Raw genomic sequence first — 18,296 nt, 5'->3', positions numbered from 1 at the left:
TTTACCATTCACACCTGCAAAGGACAAGCAGTTCTCTACCACAAATGCTTCTCCTCTGAGATAAGCAAATAAAGGCCAACTCACAAAGTGCCCCACCATAAATCATACTTTTATCAAAACATTAGCATATAATTGGATACTTGGGTCTCAAGAGCTGGGGTTAGAGAAAAACTGGATTGGCCATATAAATGATAATAATTACCATAAGCAAATTAGCCAAGTCTTCAACTTTGATGATATTCTCAGTGACAATACTAAATAAGAGACTGAAAAATAGCTTTTTGGGCTAGGAAGGTTTATAAGAGCTCCTGGATCATATATTTTTAGTCCCTCATAAACTTAAACCATAGATTAAAAATAGTGCTATAAGTATTCAGTTATGCAAGGTTTAAATGTATACATTAGAAAATGCATATATATGTTTAGGTAGAATCTATTCCCCAGAATAACACATTACCACTTTATTTTCTTCTCTGCTTAAGTAGTAGTAATAATAGCAGTCAATATTTCTCAGCATATACCTTACTAAGTGCTTATAAATTTAATTTACAATCTCATGCAATTCGTACAATATGTGTTTTTACAAGCCATTAGCATTTCCATTTTGCACTTTAAGACTTGTCTTCAGAAATTTTAAGTAGCTTGCTCCTTTTCCTACTACTAATAAGTGATAGTAGCTGAGTTTTTAACCTAGATCTTTCAAATTTATAAAATTTGCATCTCTTTCCTATGATAAACTATCCTCACAGGTGCCAGGTCTTAAGTCATGCAGAGTCTAGACTTGGGTCCTGCCAAGTATTTAAAAGAAGAAACATTTCTCTTCAGACTACAGTTTTCACAATTAGACCTGGGTTTGAAAACTAGCTTAGCCCATTTTTCTTTATAAACTTGAGAAATGTTATTTATGCCCTCCAATTCTTCATTGATAAAATGGGTCTATTACCTAGACAATAAATTCTTCATTTATACAGAAAACATTAATAAGCACCTACTGTGTGCTAGGCATCATGCAGGGCAGCAGGGAGAGAATGATAAAAAGAGCCCTGGCCCTCATGAAGTACATAAGCTAGATTTTCTAAATGTCTTCCAAAATGCATACCACTGTAATGATTTTAAACAATTGATATTCAAATGGTTTAACCACTATTGAACAGAGCCCTTCCTAATTAATTACTTCTTTATTTTTACATTCACAAAAGACGCATTTTTCTCTTCTTGATTGTGTCTAACACACAGAAGCCCTATCTAACCTGAATTTATAGGTAATGACTGGTTTACTCATTTACATATACATTTGTTATTTGTGTGTATGCACACAAGCACACACTCATTTCTAGAAGGATCTGAGGTGGCCTCTTAGTTAATTTAAGAACTTCTTAGCTGGTTGCTCTTAGCAACAGTCTTTAGCAGTTAAGTTAATCAGAACAATTTCTTAAAGGGAATGGAGCATTCAAAATAGTATAGGAAACAAAAGGGAAATAAACTAGTTTTAACTGGACATAATGCTGAAGGAGTTACACAGGGCTTGATGATTCAAGTTTAGCTGGGATAGAGAAAATGATGGTGCTGAGAAGCACTTCACACAGAGGGGAATTTCCGGTGATCTCCTTTCCCAGAACACCAATGGGCTGAGTTCCTGCATCATCTCTGAAGCTGGCCCTCATCCTATAGAGTTCTTGACTAACTCTTCTTAATAGTCCTACTATAAATCATTCAACTATGTTAAAGACACGGACAATACCTGGATTCAGAGGCTGTCAGATATATGAAAGCTGGTGTCAGTTTATAAGGAATAAAAGCAAAACAAATTCCTTCCAGCGGTTAGAAAATGATAAATTATTTTAAGATGTTAACTCCCCAAATAGAGGTTCCTGTGGGATGTCATGTGTGGAGTTATTCGTTTACCCATTCATTCTTTAACCAACATCTAGATGTCAGTGAGGACTGAGGGATTCATTTCTTTCTTCATTCAACATGTATTTCTTGAATACCTCAATTGCTCCTTTGCTCTCATAAGGTTGAGCTCAGTAGAAATGTATGAGGCTAAAAATACCCTAAAAATAATGTATGATGGGTATAATTATGCGAGAGGCAAGAGAAGCTTTCACAAAATTAGGCCAGGTCCTTCCTCTTTGAAACTAACAGTAGGGCTCATTAGCCTAAACAATTAAACATAAAAGTTACATAGACCATTCATTCAACAAACATATAATTAGCATTAGTATGCTATAGGCACTATACTAGTAGTCAGGTGTTCAAGATGTCAAGTCCCAGACTCTTTTTTTTTTAATATATATTTTATTGATTTTTTTTACAGAGAGGAAGGGAGAGGGATAGAGAGTTAGAAACATCGATGAGAGAGAAACATCGATCCGCTGCCTCCTGCACACCCCCTACTGGGGATGCACCCGCAACCAAGGTACATGCCGGAATCGAACCTGGGACCCTGCAGGCCGACACTCTATCCACTGAGCCAAACCGGCTAGGGCTAGTCCCAGACTCTTGACACCTTGTGGTATTTATAGCCTGGTGACAATTCAGCTCTGTATGACAGAAAGAAGTCCACAATTCCATGGGAGCAGAGAGGAGATATGGTGGCCAGGAATGTCTCCTATGAGGAGATGACACAAACTGACTTCTAAAAGGATTAGCCATACTCTTAAAATTTCATTGATTTGTTCTCTCCTTAGAAAGAGCCCAAACCATTTTAAGACACTGGCCAACTGTAGAAGGACAAATACTCAATTTATTTGCTAAGCAAACTAATGATATTCTTGCTGAGCAGACAAGTAGAATGTTTATATGCAATCATTAAGTAACAGTGCAAGGTGCTAGATGGTTCATAGCCAAAAGCAGCTATGCAGAGAGTGCCTTGAAGGCTCTGAACAGACAGGCTCTACCCAAGGCAAGGACCTCAAACTGTCCAATACATCAGGATTATTCATTTAAAAGTAAGCAACTATAGCCTGGCTGGCATGGCTCACTGGTTGAGCATCGACCTATGAGCCAGGGGATCATAGTTCAATACCCAGTCAGGGTACCTGCCCAGGTTGCAGGCTCAATCCCCAGTATGGGGTGTGCAGGAGACAGTCGATCAATGATTCTCTCTAATCATTGATGTGTGTGTCTCTCTCACTCTCTCCCTTCCTCTCTGAAATCAATAAAAATATTTTTTTAAAAAATATAAAACAACTGTAGCCACACCATATGAAACACCTCATTAATATTTTCTAAATGGCATATTGGGATACCTTAATAGATTCATTACACTATAACATAGGATTAGATTAAATGGGATTGAGTCTGTGATGGGTAATAAAGGATTTTCCAAACTATCGCTACCTCTGAAGCACAATATTAGGTCCTTAACATTAATATTCTGGGACTGAGAAAACTGATTTTAGCAAATCTGCTCTTCCAGAGTGGAAATAATCTTGATATGCTAGCTAGGTATTTTTGTTTGTTTGTCTTTTGATGCTGAATCTTTCTAAATCTATATAAGTTTATTCATTATCTCTTAATATGCTAATAATTGAGTTAAAATTCAAGTTGAAATTGCTGCACATTTTTCCTAAACTGTTTCAGGAGAAAATCAAGTGAAAGAAAACATCATCAATTAAATGTAAAGAGGACAAATTAACTGCAAAAGAAATCTAGGTTTTGCCAGATAGATCTCATCTCTAAATATCTATATAGAGAAGACAGACATATGCCAAAGCCAAATGCTCAGTCGAAATTGCAGAATACCTAGTTGTGCTAGAGAAAAATAATACATTTTGAGTTGCCCTTTCTGGTTAGAAAATTTAGAAATTGCCTTCCTGAATCCATATGAATGGAACAGAAAATAGGTATGTGGTCTGGGAACATCAAAAATTTGCTAGGCCTCCAAATATTATTATGAAAGCAAACATCTAGATTTTGATTTTGTTAGTAGAGAGCTGGTTCATCTCAAATCAACTTTACAGTAATTGTTCTCTGCTTCCCTAGAACTCAGAAACCCTACCATCTAGACCCGTGGTCGGCAAACTGCGGCTCACAAGCCACATGCGGCTCTTTGGCCCCTTGAGTGTGGCTCTTCCTAAGCCTTAGGAGTACCCTAATTAAGTTAATAACAATGTACCTACCTATATAGTTTAAGTTTAAAAAATTTGGCTCTCAAAAGAAATTTCAATCGTTGTACTGTTGATATTTGGCTCTGTTGACTAATGAGTTTGCCGACCACTGAGCAAGACCATCTTTACACAGAGAGTAAGATTTTCATTTTTCAAATGTATACTTGGGTCCACAAATCCTCATGACAGAAGGAGCAGGGCTTTGGCACATACAAATTCTTACGGAGTTTCTTGGCTTAACACTAAAAGTATAAATAATTGATCATGGAACTGTACATGAAACTGATCTGACTGGAAGTAAGGAAGTTAAATCCATGTCCTGAACTCCACAGTGGGACTTAAAAGAATCAAAGAGAGAGAGAGCCAACAGTGCTTTCATCTGGCCTAACTACATATGTTCACTGCTACCAGGGACACAGAAAACATCGCAGTTCCAGGCCAGGGCCTTCCTTTTAGAGGTTAGAAATCACAGGAAAGAAGGGGACCAACCAATAACTCAGTCATTCAACTCAACTCTGCCCTTACCATCTGAAATGTTTATGCTCCATGGACAGCTGCAATTGTACTCGATTTGGTCCACCTTTGCTGAGCTCCCACACTGCACCCTCAGCCCTTCATGATTCAATATGGGTAACACATACTCATTTTGATCACTTTTCTGCCCTCTGTTCTTGCAGGATCCTGGAAATATCTTGGTTGATTGCTTTGGAAGCATGGTCAGTCACTAGGAACTGCTGAGGGAGGGACAAACAAGAAAAACAGAGACTTTCCCAGTAGCCTGAGCTTAACCCCCAGTAACGATCACTACATACTTTGTGACTTTGGGAAGGTATCAGGTCATTTAGGAAATAGGAATATGAAAGAGACTTTTAAAAATGTCCTGTCAACCCCCAACTAGTTATTTGATCACCCAGTATAGTGGAAAAAGAGCCTGACACTTGAACATCTCTAGCAAAGAGAATTTTAAACTCAATGTGCTTTAGTTGTCCTCACCTATAAAAGATCTACTTCATAGAGCTATTGTGTTGAGGGACAAAAGATAACTCATTTCAAAATGCCATCCATAGAATAATGATGACCATTCTTTTTAAATTTAAGAGCAATATTAAAGGTTTCTTCCTAAGTAGTCAGATAAAACCTCCACAAAGAGCTGAGCCCTGCATTCAGCAAGCAAATGCACAACCCCCATCCCAGCCTCTTAAACCCTCTGACCATCTTCACCTGAGAACCTCATTGAAATTCCATGTCTACTTCACCAGGACAAAGGTGCAGTTTGCACAGCCTCATTTCCTATTTCCCTACAGTTATTATTTTTTTCTTTGCAAACTTTTCAAGATAAAATTCAACACCCCAGAGCTCTGGAGGATGCCTGATCTCCCTTCAGACAAAACAGGCATCCGGTTTCCACAATAAATGAGATCATAGCATCCCTACTAATACTGCCGTAGATAAGAACCTGTCAGCATTTTCATTATAAAACCTTTTTCTTCCCTCTGGGTTGAGAGATCAACCATAGCAATTTGCTGGGAAATAGCTCTAGCAAGGCTCAAGCACAGAGCGAAAATATTTTCATTTTACAGAGCTCGAGAAAGGTTTACTTGGGAATTAGGCAGGCGGCAGAATCCCAAGGAGCATGTCTTTCTGGCGGTCATTTGGCCTTTTAAATAAAAAAGCTATGTGCTTTATTAAATTATTTTTTTACTGATATTAAAACAAACTTTTCTCAGGCAGCAGATGTTAGGAAAGGGCTATCTACTTAATACCTCCAGGAAGCAGTGGCTCCTGTAACAGCTCTAACAGCTCATATGACTGAATCCAGCTCACTGGAGGTGCTTTGGGGGTTGGGGGCATTCTCTCACAGACTTTCTGAGATAAAATCCTTGTGGGAGACTTATGCCAGCATTACTTCAAAGGGGAGAAAATGGGATATAGTGATAATATGCTAGGGTTTAAAAATAAGATCTTCCTAGCAAAATGATGGCACACTGAATATTCACCAAAGGGGGGTTGAATATAGCTAATACCTAATCTGGTTCGCACAGTAATCTTTGTTTCCCCCACTCCTGAACCTTAGGTTTACATTGAAAAAGCCTCTTTCTGTGCTATGTCATTCCGTGCTAACATACACAAAAGTGAAATGGGAAGAGACTGAGAGACTGTATCTGAGGGAGTGAGAGGAAGGAAACTACTAAGATCTACTTAACGGCTACTATATGCCACACAGTATGACATTGTTTTCTAATGTGGTTAGTATAACAAGCCCACTAAATCTATATTATCTCTGTTGTACAGATGAGGACATTGAAGCTCAGAAAGGTGAGAGAGCTTCCCCAACATCCCAGAGAGGTGGTTCAGTCACCACACCTTTAAATACCAACTTCTGCCCTCAGGACCTGCTTCCTACTTCTAGGTTTGCCTGCTCAAGAGTGCATTCAGGCATATGACTCACCAAGGTGTAGTCTAACACTCTCCTGCTCCCCCTCCTCCTTTCTCCCTTCCCTTCCTCCATCCAAGAGGAAGGTAAACCTTCAATGTCATGCCACTAAATGTCTGGTACCATGACCTTTGAACACTAGCAAAGAAGTGTTGGATCATAGTTATCAACAGTAGACTTGAGGCCAAAACCAAACTTCGTTTTCTTTCTGGCCTAGTCTAAGACCTTGAAAAGACCAGATTAATTTCAATTACCTCCAAAAAGCCTTCTCTAACTATTCTTAAAGCAACCATTGATTCTTTTGTCCTCTCGTTGACTATAGCAGGGTTTCCCAATCAATTGGAATATGAGACTATTTTTAAAATATAAGCTATTTTGAGGAACCTCACTTGATATTAGCTGTACATATGAAGAGATGGTACCATATAGAGTGGCTCCCTTCATGGAGCTGTTTTGAGTGGCATGGAAGTTCATTCATGTAAGGTCCTTAAATAGAACCTTGTGCATGGTGAGCACTCAATAAGAGTTAGCTTGCCCTGCCCTGTTTGCTAATTTTTCCATGTGTATTTCTTAGTGCTGGCACACTAGCCAAACTGAAAGTATCCCAAGGGAAGGACTCTATCTTATTGTGTTTGACTTCCCATGAGTTGTGTACCCACTATATAGATATGCTCAAGAGAGAGCTAGAAATTGATTAACTCACTAGTATACCTATCATTCCACAAATGGATACTTTTGCCAAAGACAGTGAGGATAACTGAAGACATGGCTCCAGGGAAAAATTCAATCTCCTAATGTTAGATAACAAGCCAACTCACACAGTAGGAGCCACCATTTTATTTGAGACCTTATTAAAGTAAATATCATTAATCATTATTTGATGCTATCATTATTTGATATATAATGCAGTGATATTAGTCCTTGGGTGGTTTAACCTATAATGTGGATGTTAAGGAAGTCAGAATGCATTAGACCAGCCTTTTGCAGATTAAGACTGTTTTTAATGTGCCCACTTGTCAAATAAAATGATTTCCAAATACCTCAGAAACTTGGACAAAACTTTAATAAAGATAATGCAATAAAATACCACCACAAATAATATATTTTATATTAGAAATTCCAAAAACACACACACAATGTTTAAAAATACTACATTATTTATGAGGTTTCCAGAAGCCATAATTTATGGCCATGTTCTTATTCCATTTGACCCAATCATTTACTTTTTTATAGGAAAAATTATTATTGAATACTTAATCATCACTGCAATATACAATGTGTTCATAAGGCTGACAATAACATTCATATATATAAATATAAATGGAAGTCATTAAAATAGCATTGAATGATTTATATTATGCTATATATGGAGTTATAATCTGTGATTTATAATTAAATAAATTCATGACCTCTTAGAGAAACAAACTATAAGATCCCATTCAACAAGATACCCATGACATGAAGATTCGATTGAATTTATAATCTATTAGTTCCTCTATAACTTATTATACAATAATAATTAACTAGTGATAACATGTCTAGACATCTCAGCCTAGGTACGAAATGTATTAGTCAAGATTTTTCAGAGAGAAAAGGATATTTATTATAAGAATTTAGCTTATGTAATTATGGAGGCTGAGGAGTCCAAAACTCTGCAGCTAGCAAGTTGAGACCTAAGAGGACCCCAGTGTAGTTTTAGTATAAGTCTGAAGGTCTGAGAACCAGGAGAGCTAATGATATAAATTCCATTCTGAAGACCAGCCAGCCCAAGATCCAAGAAGAGTTGATGTTTCAGTTTAACACTTAAAACCAGAGCCCTGACCGGGTTTGGCTCAGTGGATAGAGCGTCGGCCTGCAGACTGAAGGGTTCCAGGTTAGATTCCAGTTAAGGGCATGTACCTTGGTTGAGGGCACATCCCCAGTGGGAAGTGTGCAGGAGGCAGCTAAATTGATGTTTCTAACTCTCTATCCTTCTCCCTTCCTCTCTGTAAAAATCAATAAAATATATATTTTTTTAAAGACTTAAAACCAGAAAAGACTGACATCCCAAGTCAAAGTAGTCAGGCAGAAGGAGTCCTCCTTACTCAGATTTTTTGTTCAATTCAGGTCTTTCACTGATTAGACAAGGCCCACCCACTTTAAGGAGAGCAATCTGCTTCACTAAGTCCAGAGATTCAAATGTTAAGCTCACCCAGAAGCACCCTCATGGCACACCCAAAATAACATTTAGCCATGCCTGGGCACCCCATGAACCCATCAAGTTCATACATAAAATTAACAGTCACACTAGGATAACACATTGAATAACGTATAGTCTGTTTCAGCTCTAGGAAGTTTGATAGCACAAGAAGTTTTGAGGCAATCTACTAAAAGAAAATGACAAACTGTAACAAAATACACACTATTTATTTTTTCACTAATTCACTCAGTAAACATTGACAAACACCTATATAATTCACTCATCCATTCAACAAATATGTATTGATTGCCTTGTATGAGACAGACTTAGGTCTATTTACTAGATCTTTTAGGCACTGTATGAAATGAATGTGATATTGCCCCGACCCTAAGGACCTCACCTTTTAGATGGACAAATAGAATAAGTCACAAATTAGAATTCATATTAAAATTAAGATTTAAACATTAAGTATTAGATGTCATAGGCATCCAACTCTAAAGGTTATTATGATAATTAAGTAATTTTATTCAGAAGGGACTTGGGATAATTTTACCATATGAACTTTGGAAATTCATGAGGATATACATGAGTACCTGACAAAAGGCTTCATGAGAAATATAAAATAAGTCTGAGGTTCTTCAAGATCCTAGATTCTATGACCCAACATTCCCTTTGATGAACATATTTTAGTGACTGTACAACATTTAACCTTCCCTATCTTTTGACAGTTAGGCTCCCCACCTCAATTGTTTTATATTAAATATTAAATTTGAAAAGGACCTTATACTGGCAAGAACACTTTTTTTCCAATGGGACACAAGGCCTACGCAACCTGCTTCTTTGGGACACTCAGTACCTGTTTCACTCATTAGCTCATTTTTCATTTTCTCTTTCTGGGTCAGATTTAATCTAGGATTTCTTTTGGTGTGAATTACATAATCTTTTAGATTTTGCCTTTTGTTGCATAAAAACACTTTAAAAATGTGTTGGTAGGTTAAAGTACATACATTTCGATGTACTCACTGAAGGAAAGTGTCCAGTTGACTATCAATAATCTCTGACTTTTCACCATCTTGCAAAGTGGCTTTCACTAAATGGAAGACAAAAATATGTACGGGATATTTACCACATTCCAGGCATTGTGCTCAATGTTTTCGTAAGTGTTACATCACTTAATCCTTACAACAGTCCTGTAAGCAAGGTGTCATTTTTCCTGCTTTTTGCAGATAAATCTTGTCAGTTTCTCTTCTCTCACCTTGATTTTCAACTTCTGCTCCATAGTTAGATATCATGACATAGAAAAATTACACTGAGTTAGAAATTAGGAGACCTGGTTCTAGCTGTGGCCCTGTGATTTTCTGTGTGCTCTTGAGAAAGTCACCTCTTCTCTATATGGTTTAATAATTTTATCTGGAAAAAAAGAAAATAAATACTTAGGAAAGGGTGTATCAAACATCTCTCGAAGGAAAAAAACACACACAGCTTTACAATAAGACTGAGTCCTCTGATAGGTGTGCCTTACATTCAAATTCAGATTTATTCCCAGAAAGGTGTGTAAAAATTATATTTTTACAAATAGACTCCTAACTTAAAGGCACTTATAGGAAGTTGCTATTTGAAAGAGCCCTATAGTTAATTATGGAAATGAATGTAGGCTTTAGACATAAACTGCTTGGGCTCTAATTAGGCTCTGCTACTTAAAAGCAATGTGACTACAGACAGGTTACTTAAACTCTATATGCTTCAATTGCCCCATCTCTAACATGGAGATAACTATTATACCCAACTCTAAAGGTTATCGCGATGATTAAGTGACTTGACATTTGTAAAGCATGTAGAACATGGTAGCAGGTTAGTGTGTATGTGTTGGGATAAGGACTTACGTCTTGACTATAAATAGCTGTAACCTTAAGGTACCCATGTTGAACATGAACAACTAGATTTTTAAAATATTAGATATTTTAAAACTTGGATACACCAATATAGTCATGAAATTGATATTAACTTAAAGTCTAACAGAGTTTTAACCTTATTCACAGAAAAACAAATCAATTACCTATTACTCATAAATCCATAAAATAGAGGAAAACTATTTAAAGCTGGAGAATATTATTATATCTGAAGTAACTTGTGATAGTGCAAATTTATATGGGCATCATTAAAATAAATGTAGCACTACCCATAATCAAGAGTCTTAAAACATTTAAAAGACATGCTTTAGTAATTCTACTTGTTCTAGACTATTTAAAGGAAATAATGCCAAACCCAAAAAATACCTATTCCTCAAGTTATATATTTTATTTGACTGACTTTTAATAAAAAATTTGTAAGGAAAAAAAATATATCCAAAAATAAGAACGTTTATTAAAATATATACACAAGCCTGGATGGTGTGGCTAAGTGATTTAGTATTGACCTATGAAACAAGAGATCACAGTTTGATTTTTGGTCAGGGCACATGCAGGATGCATCTCAATCAATGACTCCCTCATAATTGATGTTTCTATCTCTCTCTCCCTCTTCCTCTCCTTCTCACCCTCCCTTTCCCTTTCTCTGAAATCAATAAAAACAGATGAATATATATATATATTAAAACCTTAAAACATTTAAAAGTGAACTTAATGTGACCTGCTTGGTGGATTAGGATAGGGAAAAGTTGAACTTAATGTGACTGAAACTACATCAAAAAATACATTTTATGAACATCACCAATAACAAAATAGTACCAGAGTAATATATACTAAAATATTAACAGTTTTAATCTCCAGTCTTTTAGGACAATAATATTTTCTGAAATTTGTTCTATTTCTGATTTATATTTTAAAAGTTTATCTCAATGAACATGTGTTACTTTAAGATAAAAACAAAGAACACAGCAAAATAGTCAAACATTGGTAAAATTAAAAATATTCCCTTAGAGCACAACTGTCCTACCAATAACAAAAACATACATAGTGATATATAGCTTAATGAATCCTCTGTGACTACCACTATTTTATAACAAAATTGGTTACGTATAACCAAATAAACACGTAAGCAAACAAAACCACTTCACCAGGGAGACTTTCTAGGCAAGAAAAGGAGTCCTGGGAGAAGTCGGAGAATGCCAGGGGGTTTCAGGGAGCTGTTCACCACAGAGGTTCTGACCAGCACTTTGATGCTGGGGGATTATAATAGCACCTCTGGAAGTTCGTATTCCACAGCCCACTTCCCTTTGCTCATCTTCCTCTTTCCTGGTATCTCATCATCTTTCTATCATCCTTCCTGCCCCTTTGACCCCTCCTTTCTCTGTTTGCCTGATAACTATGGAGGTTGAAAGAAGTAACACTTGTAAAACATCTAAAATAGTTTCTAGCTTTTATAGATATTTAATCAAGCTAACTTATGGTTTCCCTTCCTTTTCACCTTTCCAACTCATCCTCCTTTTTTCCATTTTCTTCAATTTTCGTTGCTTTCTTATTATCACTCTTCTTTCTTTGGGGAGAGTCACCATAGAGACTCTACCCATAATCAAGAGTCTTAAAACAGGGAAGTTGCTTTCTACCAGATGATCCTTGTCTTTGAGTGTGACGTAGTTCATGCAATGTCTAAACATTCACTTGAGGGTGGCTGAGGAGGTTCCAGGACTCTAGAACATTTTCAACAACTTTTCCCTATCCTAATCCACCAAGCAGGATATTAAAGGCACCTAATGTGGCCTAGGAACTTGATTGTTTGATTCTGCTGAGATGTTAAATTAACAAACGGCTATTGATGGATGTGGGAGAAGTTCCCTAAGGTATGAAACCCATTTCAGTAACATATTCTTCTGAGTTAAAAAAGAGCAAAAGAATAATTGTAGAGAAATTACATTAAAAAAAAAACATTTAGAATATTAGGGGAAATAACAAATATTCCATGAGGTGTTAATTTGTTTGTTTTGCCTCAGAAATGGTGGCTGGGAAGAGGAAAGTGAAGGGAAGGGGCCTGACAGGGGCTGCTGACCTTTGTAATGCAGCTACAGGCAAGATAAAGAAAGCGACACAATACATAGGCTTGGCCATGGGATTACATTCAGAAGTTGAGATTTTGCAGGGGGAGAAAACAGCGAAGCAAAAGTAAAGCAAGTATGTATTTTCCGATAATGACACAAACACAACCAAAATTGGAAAGCCCATCAGAAGTCCCCCTTCTCCATGGAAAGTCCATTACCAAAGCAAGATTTTATGATAATGACATATGGTCTGGGGCAAAAAATAGACTGATATAATGGGGGAATTTTTTTTTTTCAAACAACAAAATCTTTTTTTTCCTATGAGACTTTTAAAATCAAGGAGAGGTATGAAGTGGAATTACCTCCTTCAATAGACTTATAATTCTTGAAGGAAAAGAATGGTGTCATAATCACATTTGTACCTCTAATGTCCATCACAGTGCCTGGGATAGAGCCTAGCATGGAAAGACTCTTGACATTTATAGTCATAAATCATCATCAGTTAACTAAACTGAATGACAGCAAGGGTAGGGGGTGAAGGGGCCACTGGAAATTGCTAAGTGACAAAATAAAATTATTTTGGTTTTCTGCCTTGAAAGCTCAAGTTACTCAACACCCTGCAAGCCATTACTAGGTTTTGGAATAATAACAGCTTAAGTATTTTTGAAACTGACAAAGTCTGGCCTACACAGGAACATGGTTTCAGACTTTGTCATGCTAAATATCTTCCAAGATAGACAAATAAATATCTGTCCTAATAATTTTAGTTTCAACCTTACTAGATACTATTGGAAAGAATACTTTTTTGGAGGCTGCATATTGACAGCTATATCTCAATGAGTTTTTTTGGAAATAATTGTTTAAATTACACGTTCATTGCTCAAAGATTCAGCTAAAATCCTTATTTTATATTTTTTCTTAAATCAGTCTTATAATTAATAGAGTCACCTACCACATCTTTTGACTTTGAGACCATGGGGAATAAGAGCTGTTTATTGTCACATCTCCAGTGTCTGGCATTTATTGGGTGCTCAATGGATGGGTATTTGTTGATTAATGAAACAATAGTACCAGGTTTTCATTAATTTTTATAAATCCATTTAATGTTGTGAATGTTTTATCAAATGTTTCCTACATTTTACATAAACACTTAGCATAGAGAAAAATAACCTTAAGAAAAATAATGATCAAGCTCATTGCAAAGATTGCAAAGATTAACAAGTTATCAAAGAACTATCCCAACAATCAAAGAGGTCCCTCCTAGAAGTGATGAGCCCCCTTAATGGAACTATAAAAATAACTGAGGCAACATAAAAGTATCACTTGATAAATGCATATATACTTTTTAAAATTGCATGTCTTGCAATGACATATGTAATGCAGTAGTTATTACTGTGGCTCTTCTACCTGAGGAAGCTGAAACTTTAGAGAAATCATATATATATATATACACACTAAAGGCCCAGTGTATGAAATTCGTGTACTGGGGGAGGGGGGGGGGTGGACCCTCAGCCGGCCTGCACCCTCCTGCTACCGCCGCTGTGCTCACCAGCCCGGCTTCTGGCTGATCAGTGCTCCCCCTATGGGAGATCACTGACCACCAGGGGGCAGCTCCTGCGTTGAGTGTCTGCCACCTGGTGGTCAGTGCATGTCATAGCGACCAGTCATTCTGCCAATGGGCTGAAACCACCTCTCTGACATCCCCCTAGGGGTCCCAGATTGAAAGAGGGTCCAGGCCAGGCTCAGGGACTCCACTGGTGCATGATTGGGGCTGGGGAGAGATGTGGGTGGTTGACCAGCCAGGGAGGGATCACGGCAGGGCTCCAGGGTGTGTATGGCCCGTCTAGCTCAGTCCCGATCAGCCAGACCCCAGCAGCAAGCTAACTTACTGGTCAGAGTGTCTGCCCCCTGGTGGTCAGTGCACATCATAGCGAGCAGCTGAGCAACCTTAGCATGTCATTAGCATATTACTCTTTGATTGGTTGAACCGCCAATTGGATGACTGTACACTTAGCATATTAGGCTTTTATTATATAAGGTATACTGTATATATACTAGTACATCTTGTTTTGAAATCCAGGCCCATATGACATGCAATTTATGTTCTGTTGTCACATGTCAGATAGTGTTGAAGAATTTCACAAGAGAGAAGGCTCTATTATTCTCTCCATATCTAGGTTTCTAAGGTGGGAGGCTTATAACAACCATTCTATAATAAACCAACTATTAACTATAGCTACGATGTAATTACCAATTCCATTATATGCTTGGCGAAATGAAATGGAATAGACCCTCTAAAAGTATTACTTCATTTTCATAGAGACCTGATTTATTTTCCAAAGAATAATGTCTACCAACACCCATGATTTGGGTGTTTCACTCTATTGACATGGTTCATCTCACAAACTGACGTTGTTAAACCAGAATACCAAAAGGAAGAGAATGTAAAGAAAGTTAAACTAATGTAATTCCCCAGCCTTAAAAAGAAAGTGAGCTTGTAATTATGCCAATTTCCTTCAATGATCTGAAAAGCAGGGGAAAACTTAACAACAGTATAAAAGAAACCTCTTTGAAAATGAGCTTAAAGGATTGAGTGCATATTCAACAACATTCTCCATAACAACAACTTATTTGATTATTAGCTTGTGTTTAATTTCCCTTGACAAATGACTCACCTTTATTAATAATCATTTAGCACTGCAAAGCACTTCTTGTAAGTTTACAGGGATAGATTTTAAATAGTTGCCATTGCTAAGATGTTGCTTTAAATACAATTAAGAGAGTGAGTGGCTAGCAACATGGGGAGAGGGTGGCAAGTTGTGTGCAGAGAGGAGATAACAAGTTAGTTTTCGGTGGTGTTCACTTACATACATCTTCCTGACAGCGGTGAGCACACAAACCTTCAACAACTCTAAGACCTTTTCAAGGGTTTCCAAAGGAGTATAGCTACTCTTCAGCATAATCAATATATATATTTAACTGACTCTAAGGTGCAGCTTATCTTATTGAGTAAAAAACCCATAAATCTCTGGCAGTAACTTTACCATTAAATGACTTTATGAAGGATATCATTGCAGAATGTTAGAGCTCAGGAGAATCATCTCATCTACACACCTCAATTAATAGAATGAAACCTGAGGCTCAGAAAAGAGAGAAGATTCTATAGGCATAGTCAGTATAAGACTCACAATCCTGACTCACAATTTTCTCATGAAACCTACACCCCCTCTGAGCACGCTCCATGAAGTTGAACGTGTATGTTTCATTAACGTGACTACCTAACATGCTTGCCAGCTGTCCAACCCAGTCCCTGCTGCTGAGTTTCAGTACAGTAGGGAATCCTGTGATTATTCACTTAGGAATGTGAATTTTCGGTTATTTCAGATAACGCTCTCTCTCCTTAGAGTCTCCATAGAAGCCAACATGTTTTAGACAAACAGGCCAGACAGTCCCACCAGCTTTTCACAATGAAGAGAAATGAAGGTGTGTACGTAGGAGTAAGGGGCCGTGAGTTCATACCATTTCTGGGCTAAGACTGCTCCAATACCAAGTTCCACGCACCCTTTTCAGGAGCTGCATTACTAAGTCCACTACAAAAGTTTCAGACCAGGAGCAACGAATGGTAGGCAACCCGCTTCAAAAGCCTTCAAACCTCATTTCCTTGGGAACACCAATCACCTTTACAAAAATCTGGGGTGGGACAGTTATTCACCAGAAACTTCACTAACTGCGCCACCTCTTGTTACAATTCCCGAGTGTTGATTTCAAGTAGATTGTATAAGCTCAGAGAAAAATACACAATTGGGGGCAACATGAGCTTAGCTCTAATTTTTTTTTCCTATATAGAATAAAAATAAGCTCCTCCGCTATTAAAGTGCCAAATTGCAAATTGATACGTTCCATTTCATCTCCAGGACATGTACCCCCGAAGCTACCCCCTGGCTGACCGCGGGTCGCGTGGGTCAGGGTTCCGGGTGGCGGTAACCTGGGATGAGTTCAGGACGCCCAGAAGAGCCGCCAGAAGCCCATGCGCTAACTAAATCTGAAATATGCAATGAGATCCCAAGCGGAGAGCAACCTAAGGCGCCCCCTTTCCGAAGCGTATCAGCTCTCAGAGCCTCTGCACCTCACACACCAGGGTCCTGTCACGACCGACCGAGTTAGCAACCCAGCATCGGACGCCAGAAAATCCCTGTCCTCGCCAGGCCCCCAAACCCAGCCGGCTCCCAGAGAGAGCAGAGCAAGTCTTAGTTCGCTTCTGCCGATCGCTTCCCCGACAGGCGGACACACAAACAAACAACAGAAGAATTGGTCGCACCCCCACGGGAGGCAGCATGCATTAAAAAGACATGAACCTCGTCCTACCTTGCATCCAAACATCAACGACAAAGTGTTGTTGGTGCAAGCAACTTTGCAGTGGCAAATCATTGGTGTAAAACAGTCAGGGTCCTTAACAACAGGGGACATTCCTTTCGGGCTGCGGCAGTGGCAGCTCGCTGGGGGACGTGAACACGGTGCTCGCCGGGCATGTGGAGCGACAGCCTAGACCGAGCGGCCGCTCGGATCGCTGCCCCCTGCGCCCGGCACAGCCATCCCAGCGCCCGCCCGGGTAGAAGCCACGCGCGGAGGGCAAGTACCAAGCGGGTCTCCCTTCCCTGGGGAATGATGCGTGGGGGGGGAGGGACAGACCAAGAAGGGTTTCCCCCCCCCACGATGGAGAATTGGGGTTGGGGGGGGAGGTAAAATTTTAAATAATTAAATAAATAAGTAAAAATAAAAGGAAGCCAGGCTCTCTGAGCGGAGGGTTCAAAGGAGGTGGGGCAGTATTAGCATGTAAAAGGATGTGCCCGCCTACTCGCCCCAGTCACACAAGATTGTCATGAGAGCTGAAGGGGGCTGAAATTATTCTCTGAAGGAAAAAAAAATACTGCAGCTCCTGATTTGGTAAAAAGCCAGTGGCTTGCAGCAATCCCGAGTCACCGTGGGGAGCGCTGGCCGGGCAAGTGGGGTGGGAGGGAGGGGCTGGGAGAGGGAGGGAGCGTGGCGCTGGCCAGCCTGACCCAGCCCGCCCTGGTGCGCTCAGTCCCTGGGGTGGGTGCGCTGGGGCTGTCAGCGCTCATGTGCCCCACAGACTACATCCAGCCCCCTTTCCTGCTGCTGCCTGGCGTAGGCGACCTCTGAAGCCAGTGCCTGGGAAGGGGGAGGCCCGCCTAACCCTGCTGAGGGCCACCTCCAGGCCCTCTGGCAAAGGCGTGCCTGGGTTGATGGCTTGCAAAGGGCCCTAAGGTAGAATGAGCTGGAAATGGTTTCCCAGAGGCCCTCCTAGGCCTTTGACTTGGGGGGGGCGGGGGGCAGAGAGCTTACTTCCTCCCTGGAAGGTAAATTCAAGCCTTAGAACCACGGCTCTATCTCATATAACATTTTTTTAAAACTCAAAAAGAAGAGTCCGCCCCCTCCCCACATGATGTCTCCGAAGCTCCAAGAAGGCCCAGAAGTATTTCTGTAGTTCCGGAAGTATGAATGTCAAGACTGGTGGATGCTTTATTGGCTTTTTCCTTTCCTTTTTTTCCCCCTTCTTTTTAAAGTGAGGCTGTCAAA

General features: G+C 39.2%; 1 protein-coding gene across 6 annotated transcripts in view; it reads right to left on the bottom strand.

Annotated features, from left to right (window-relative positions):
- The window catches only part of DLG2 (discs large MAGUK scaffold protein 2), a 1,392,511-nt gene that overhangs the window by 1,178,032 nt on the left and 196,183 nt on the right, over positions 1-18,296 (bottom strand). Inside the window, exon 1 of one of the 6 annotated variants that reach the window (XM_036324806.1) lies at positions 17,064-17,306. The exons of the other annotated variants lie outside the window; for them this stretch is intronic. Within the exon in view, the coding sequence (XP_036180699.1) occupies positions 17,064-17,165 (102 nt within the window). The 5' untranslated portion in view covers positions 17,166-17,306. Of the gene's footprint in view, positions 1-17,063; positions 17,307-18,296 lie in introns of those variants that run through there. 6 annotated transcript variants of the gene reach the window in all.

This window comes from Myotis myotis, unplaced genomic scaffold (assembly GCF_014108235.1).
Source record: "Myotis myotis isolate mMyoMyo1 unplaced genomic scaffold, mMyoMyo1.p scaffold_m19_p_10, whole genome shotgun sequence".
NCBI lineage: Eukaryota > Metazoa > Chordata > Mammalia > Chiroptera > Vespertilionidae > Myotis > Myotis myotis.
This window is presented reverse-complemented; position numbering and strand designations above follow the sequence as displayed.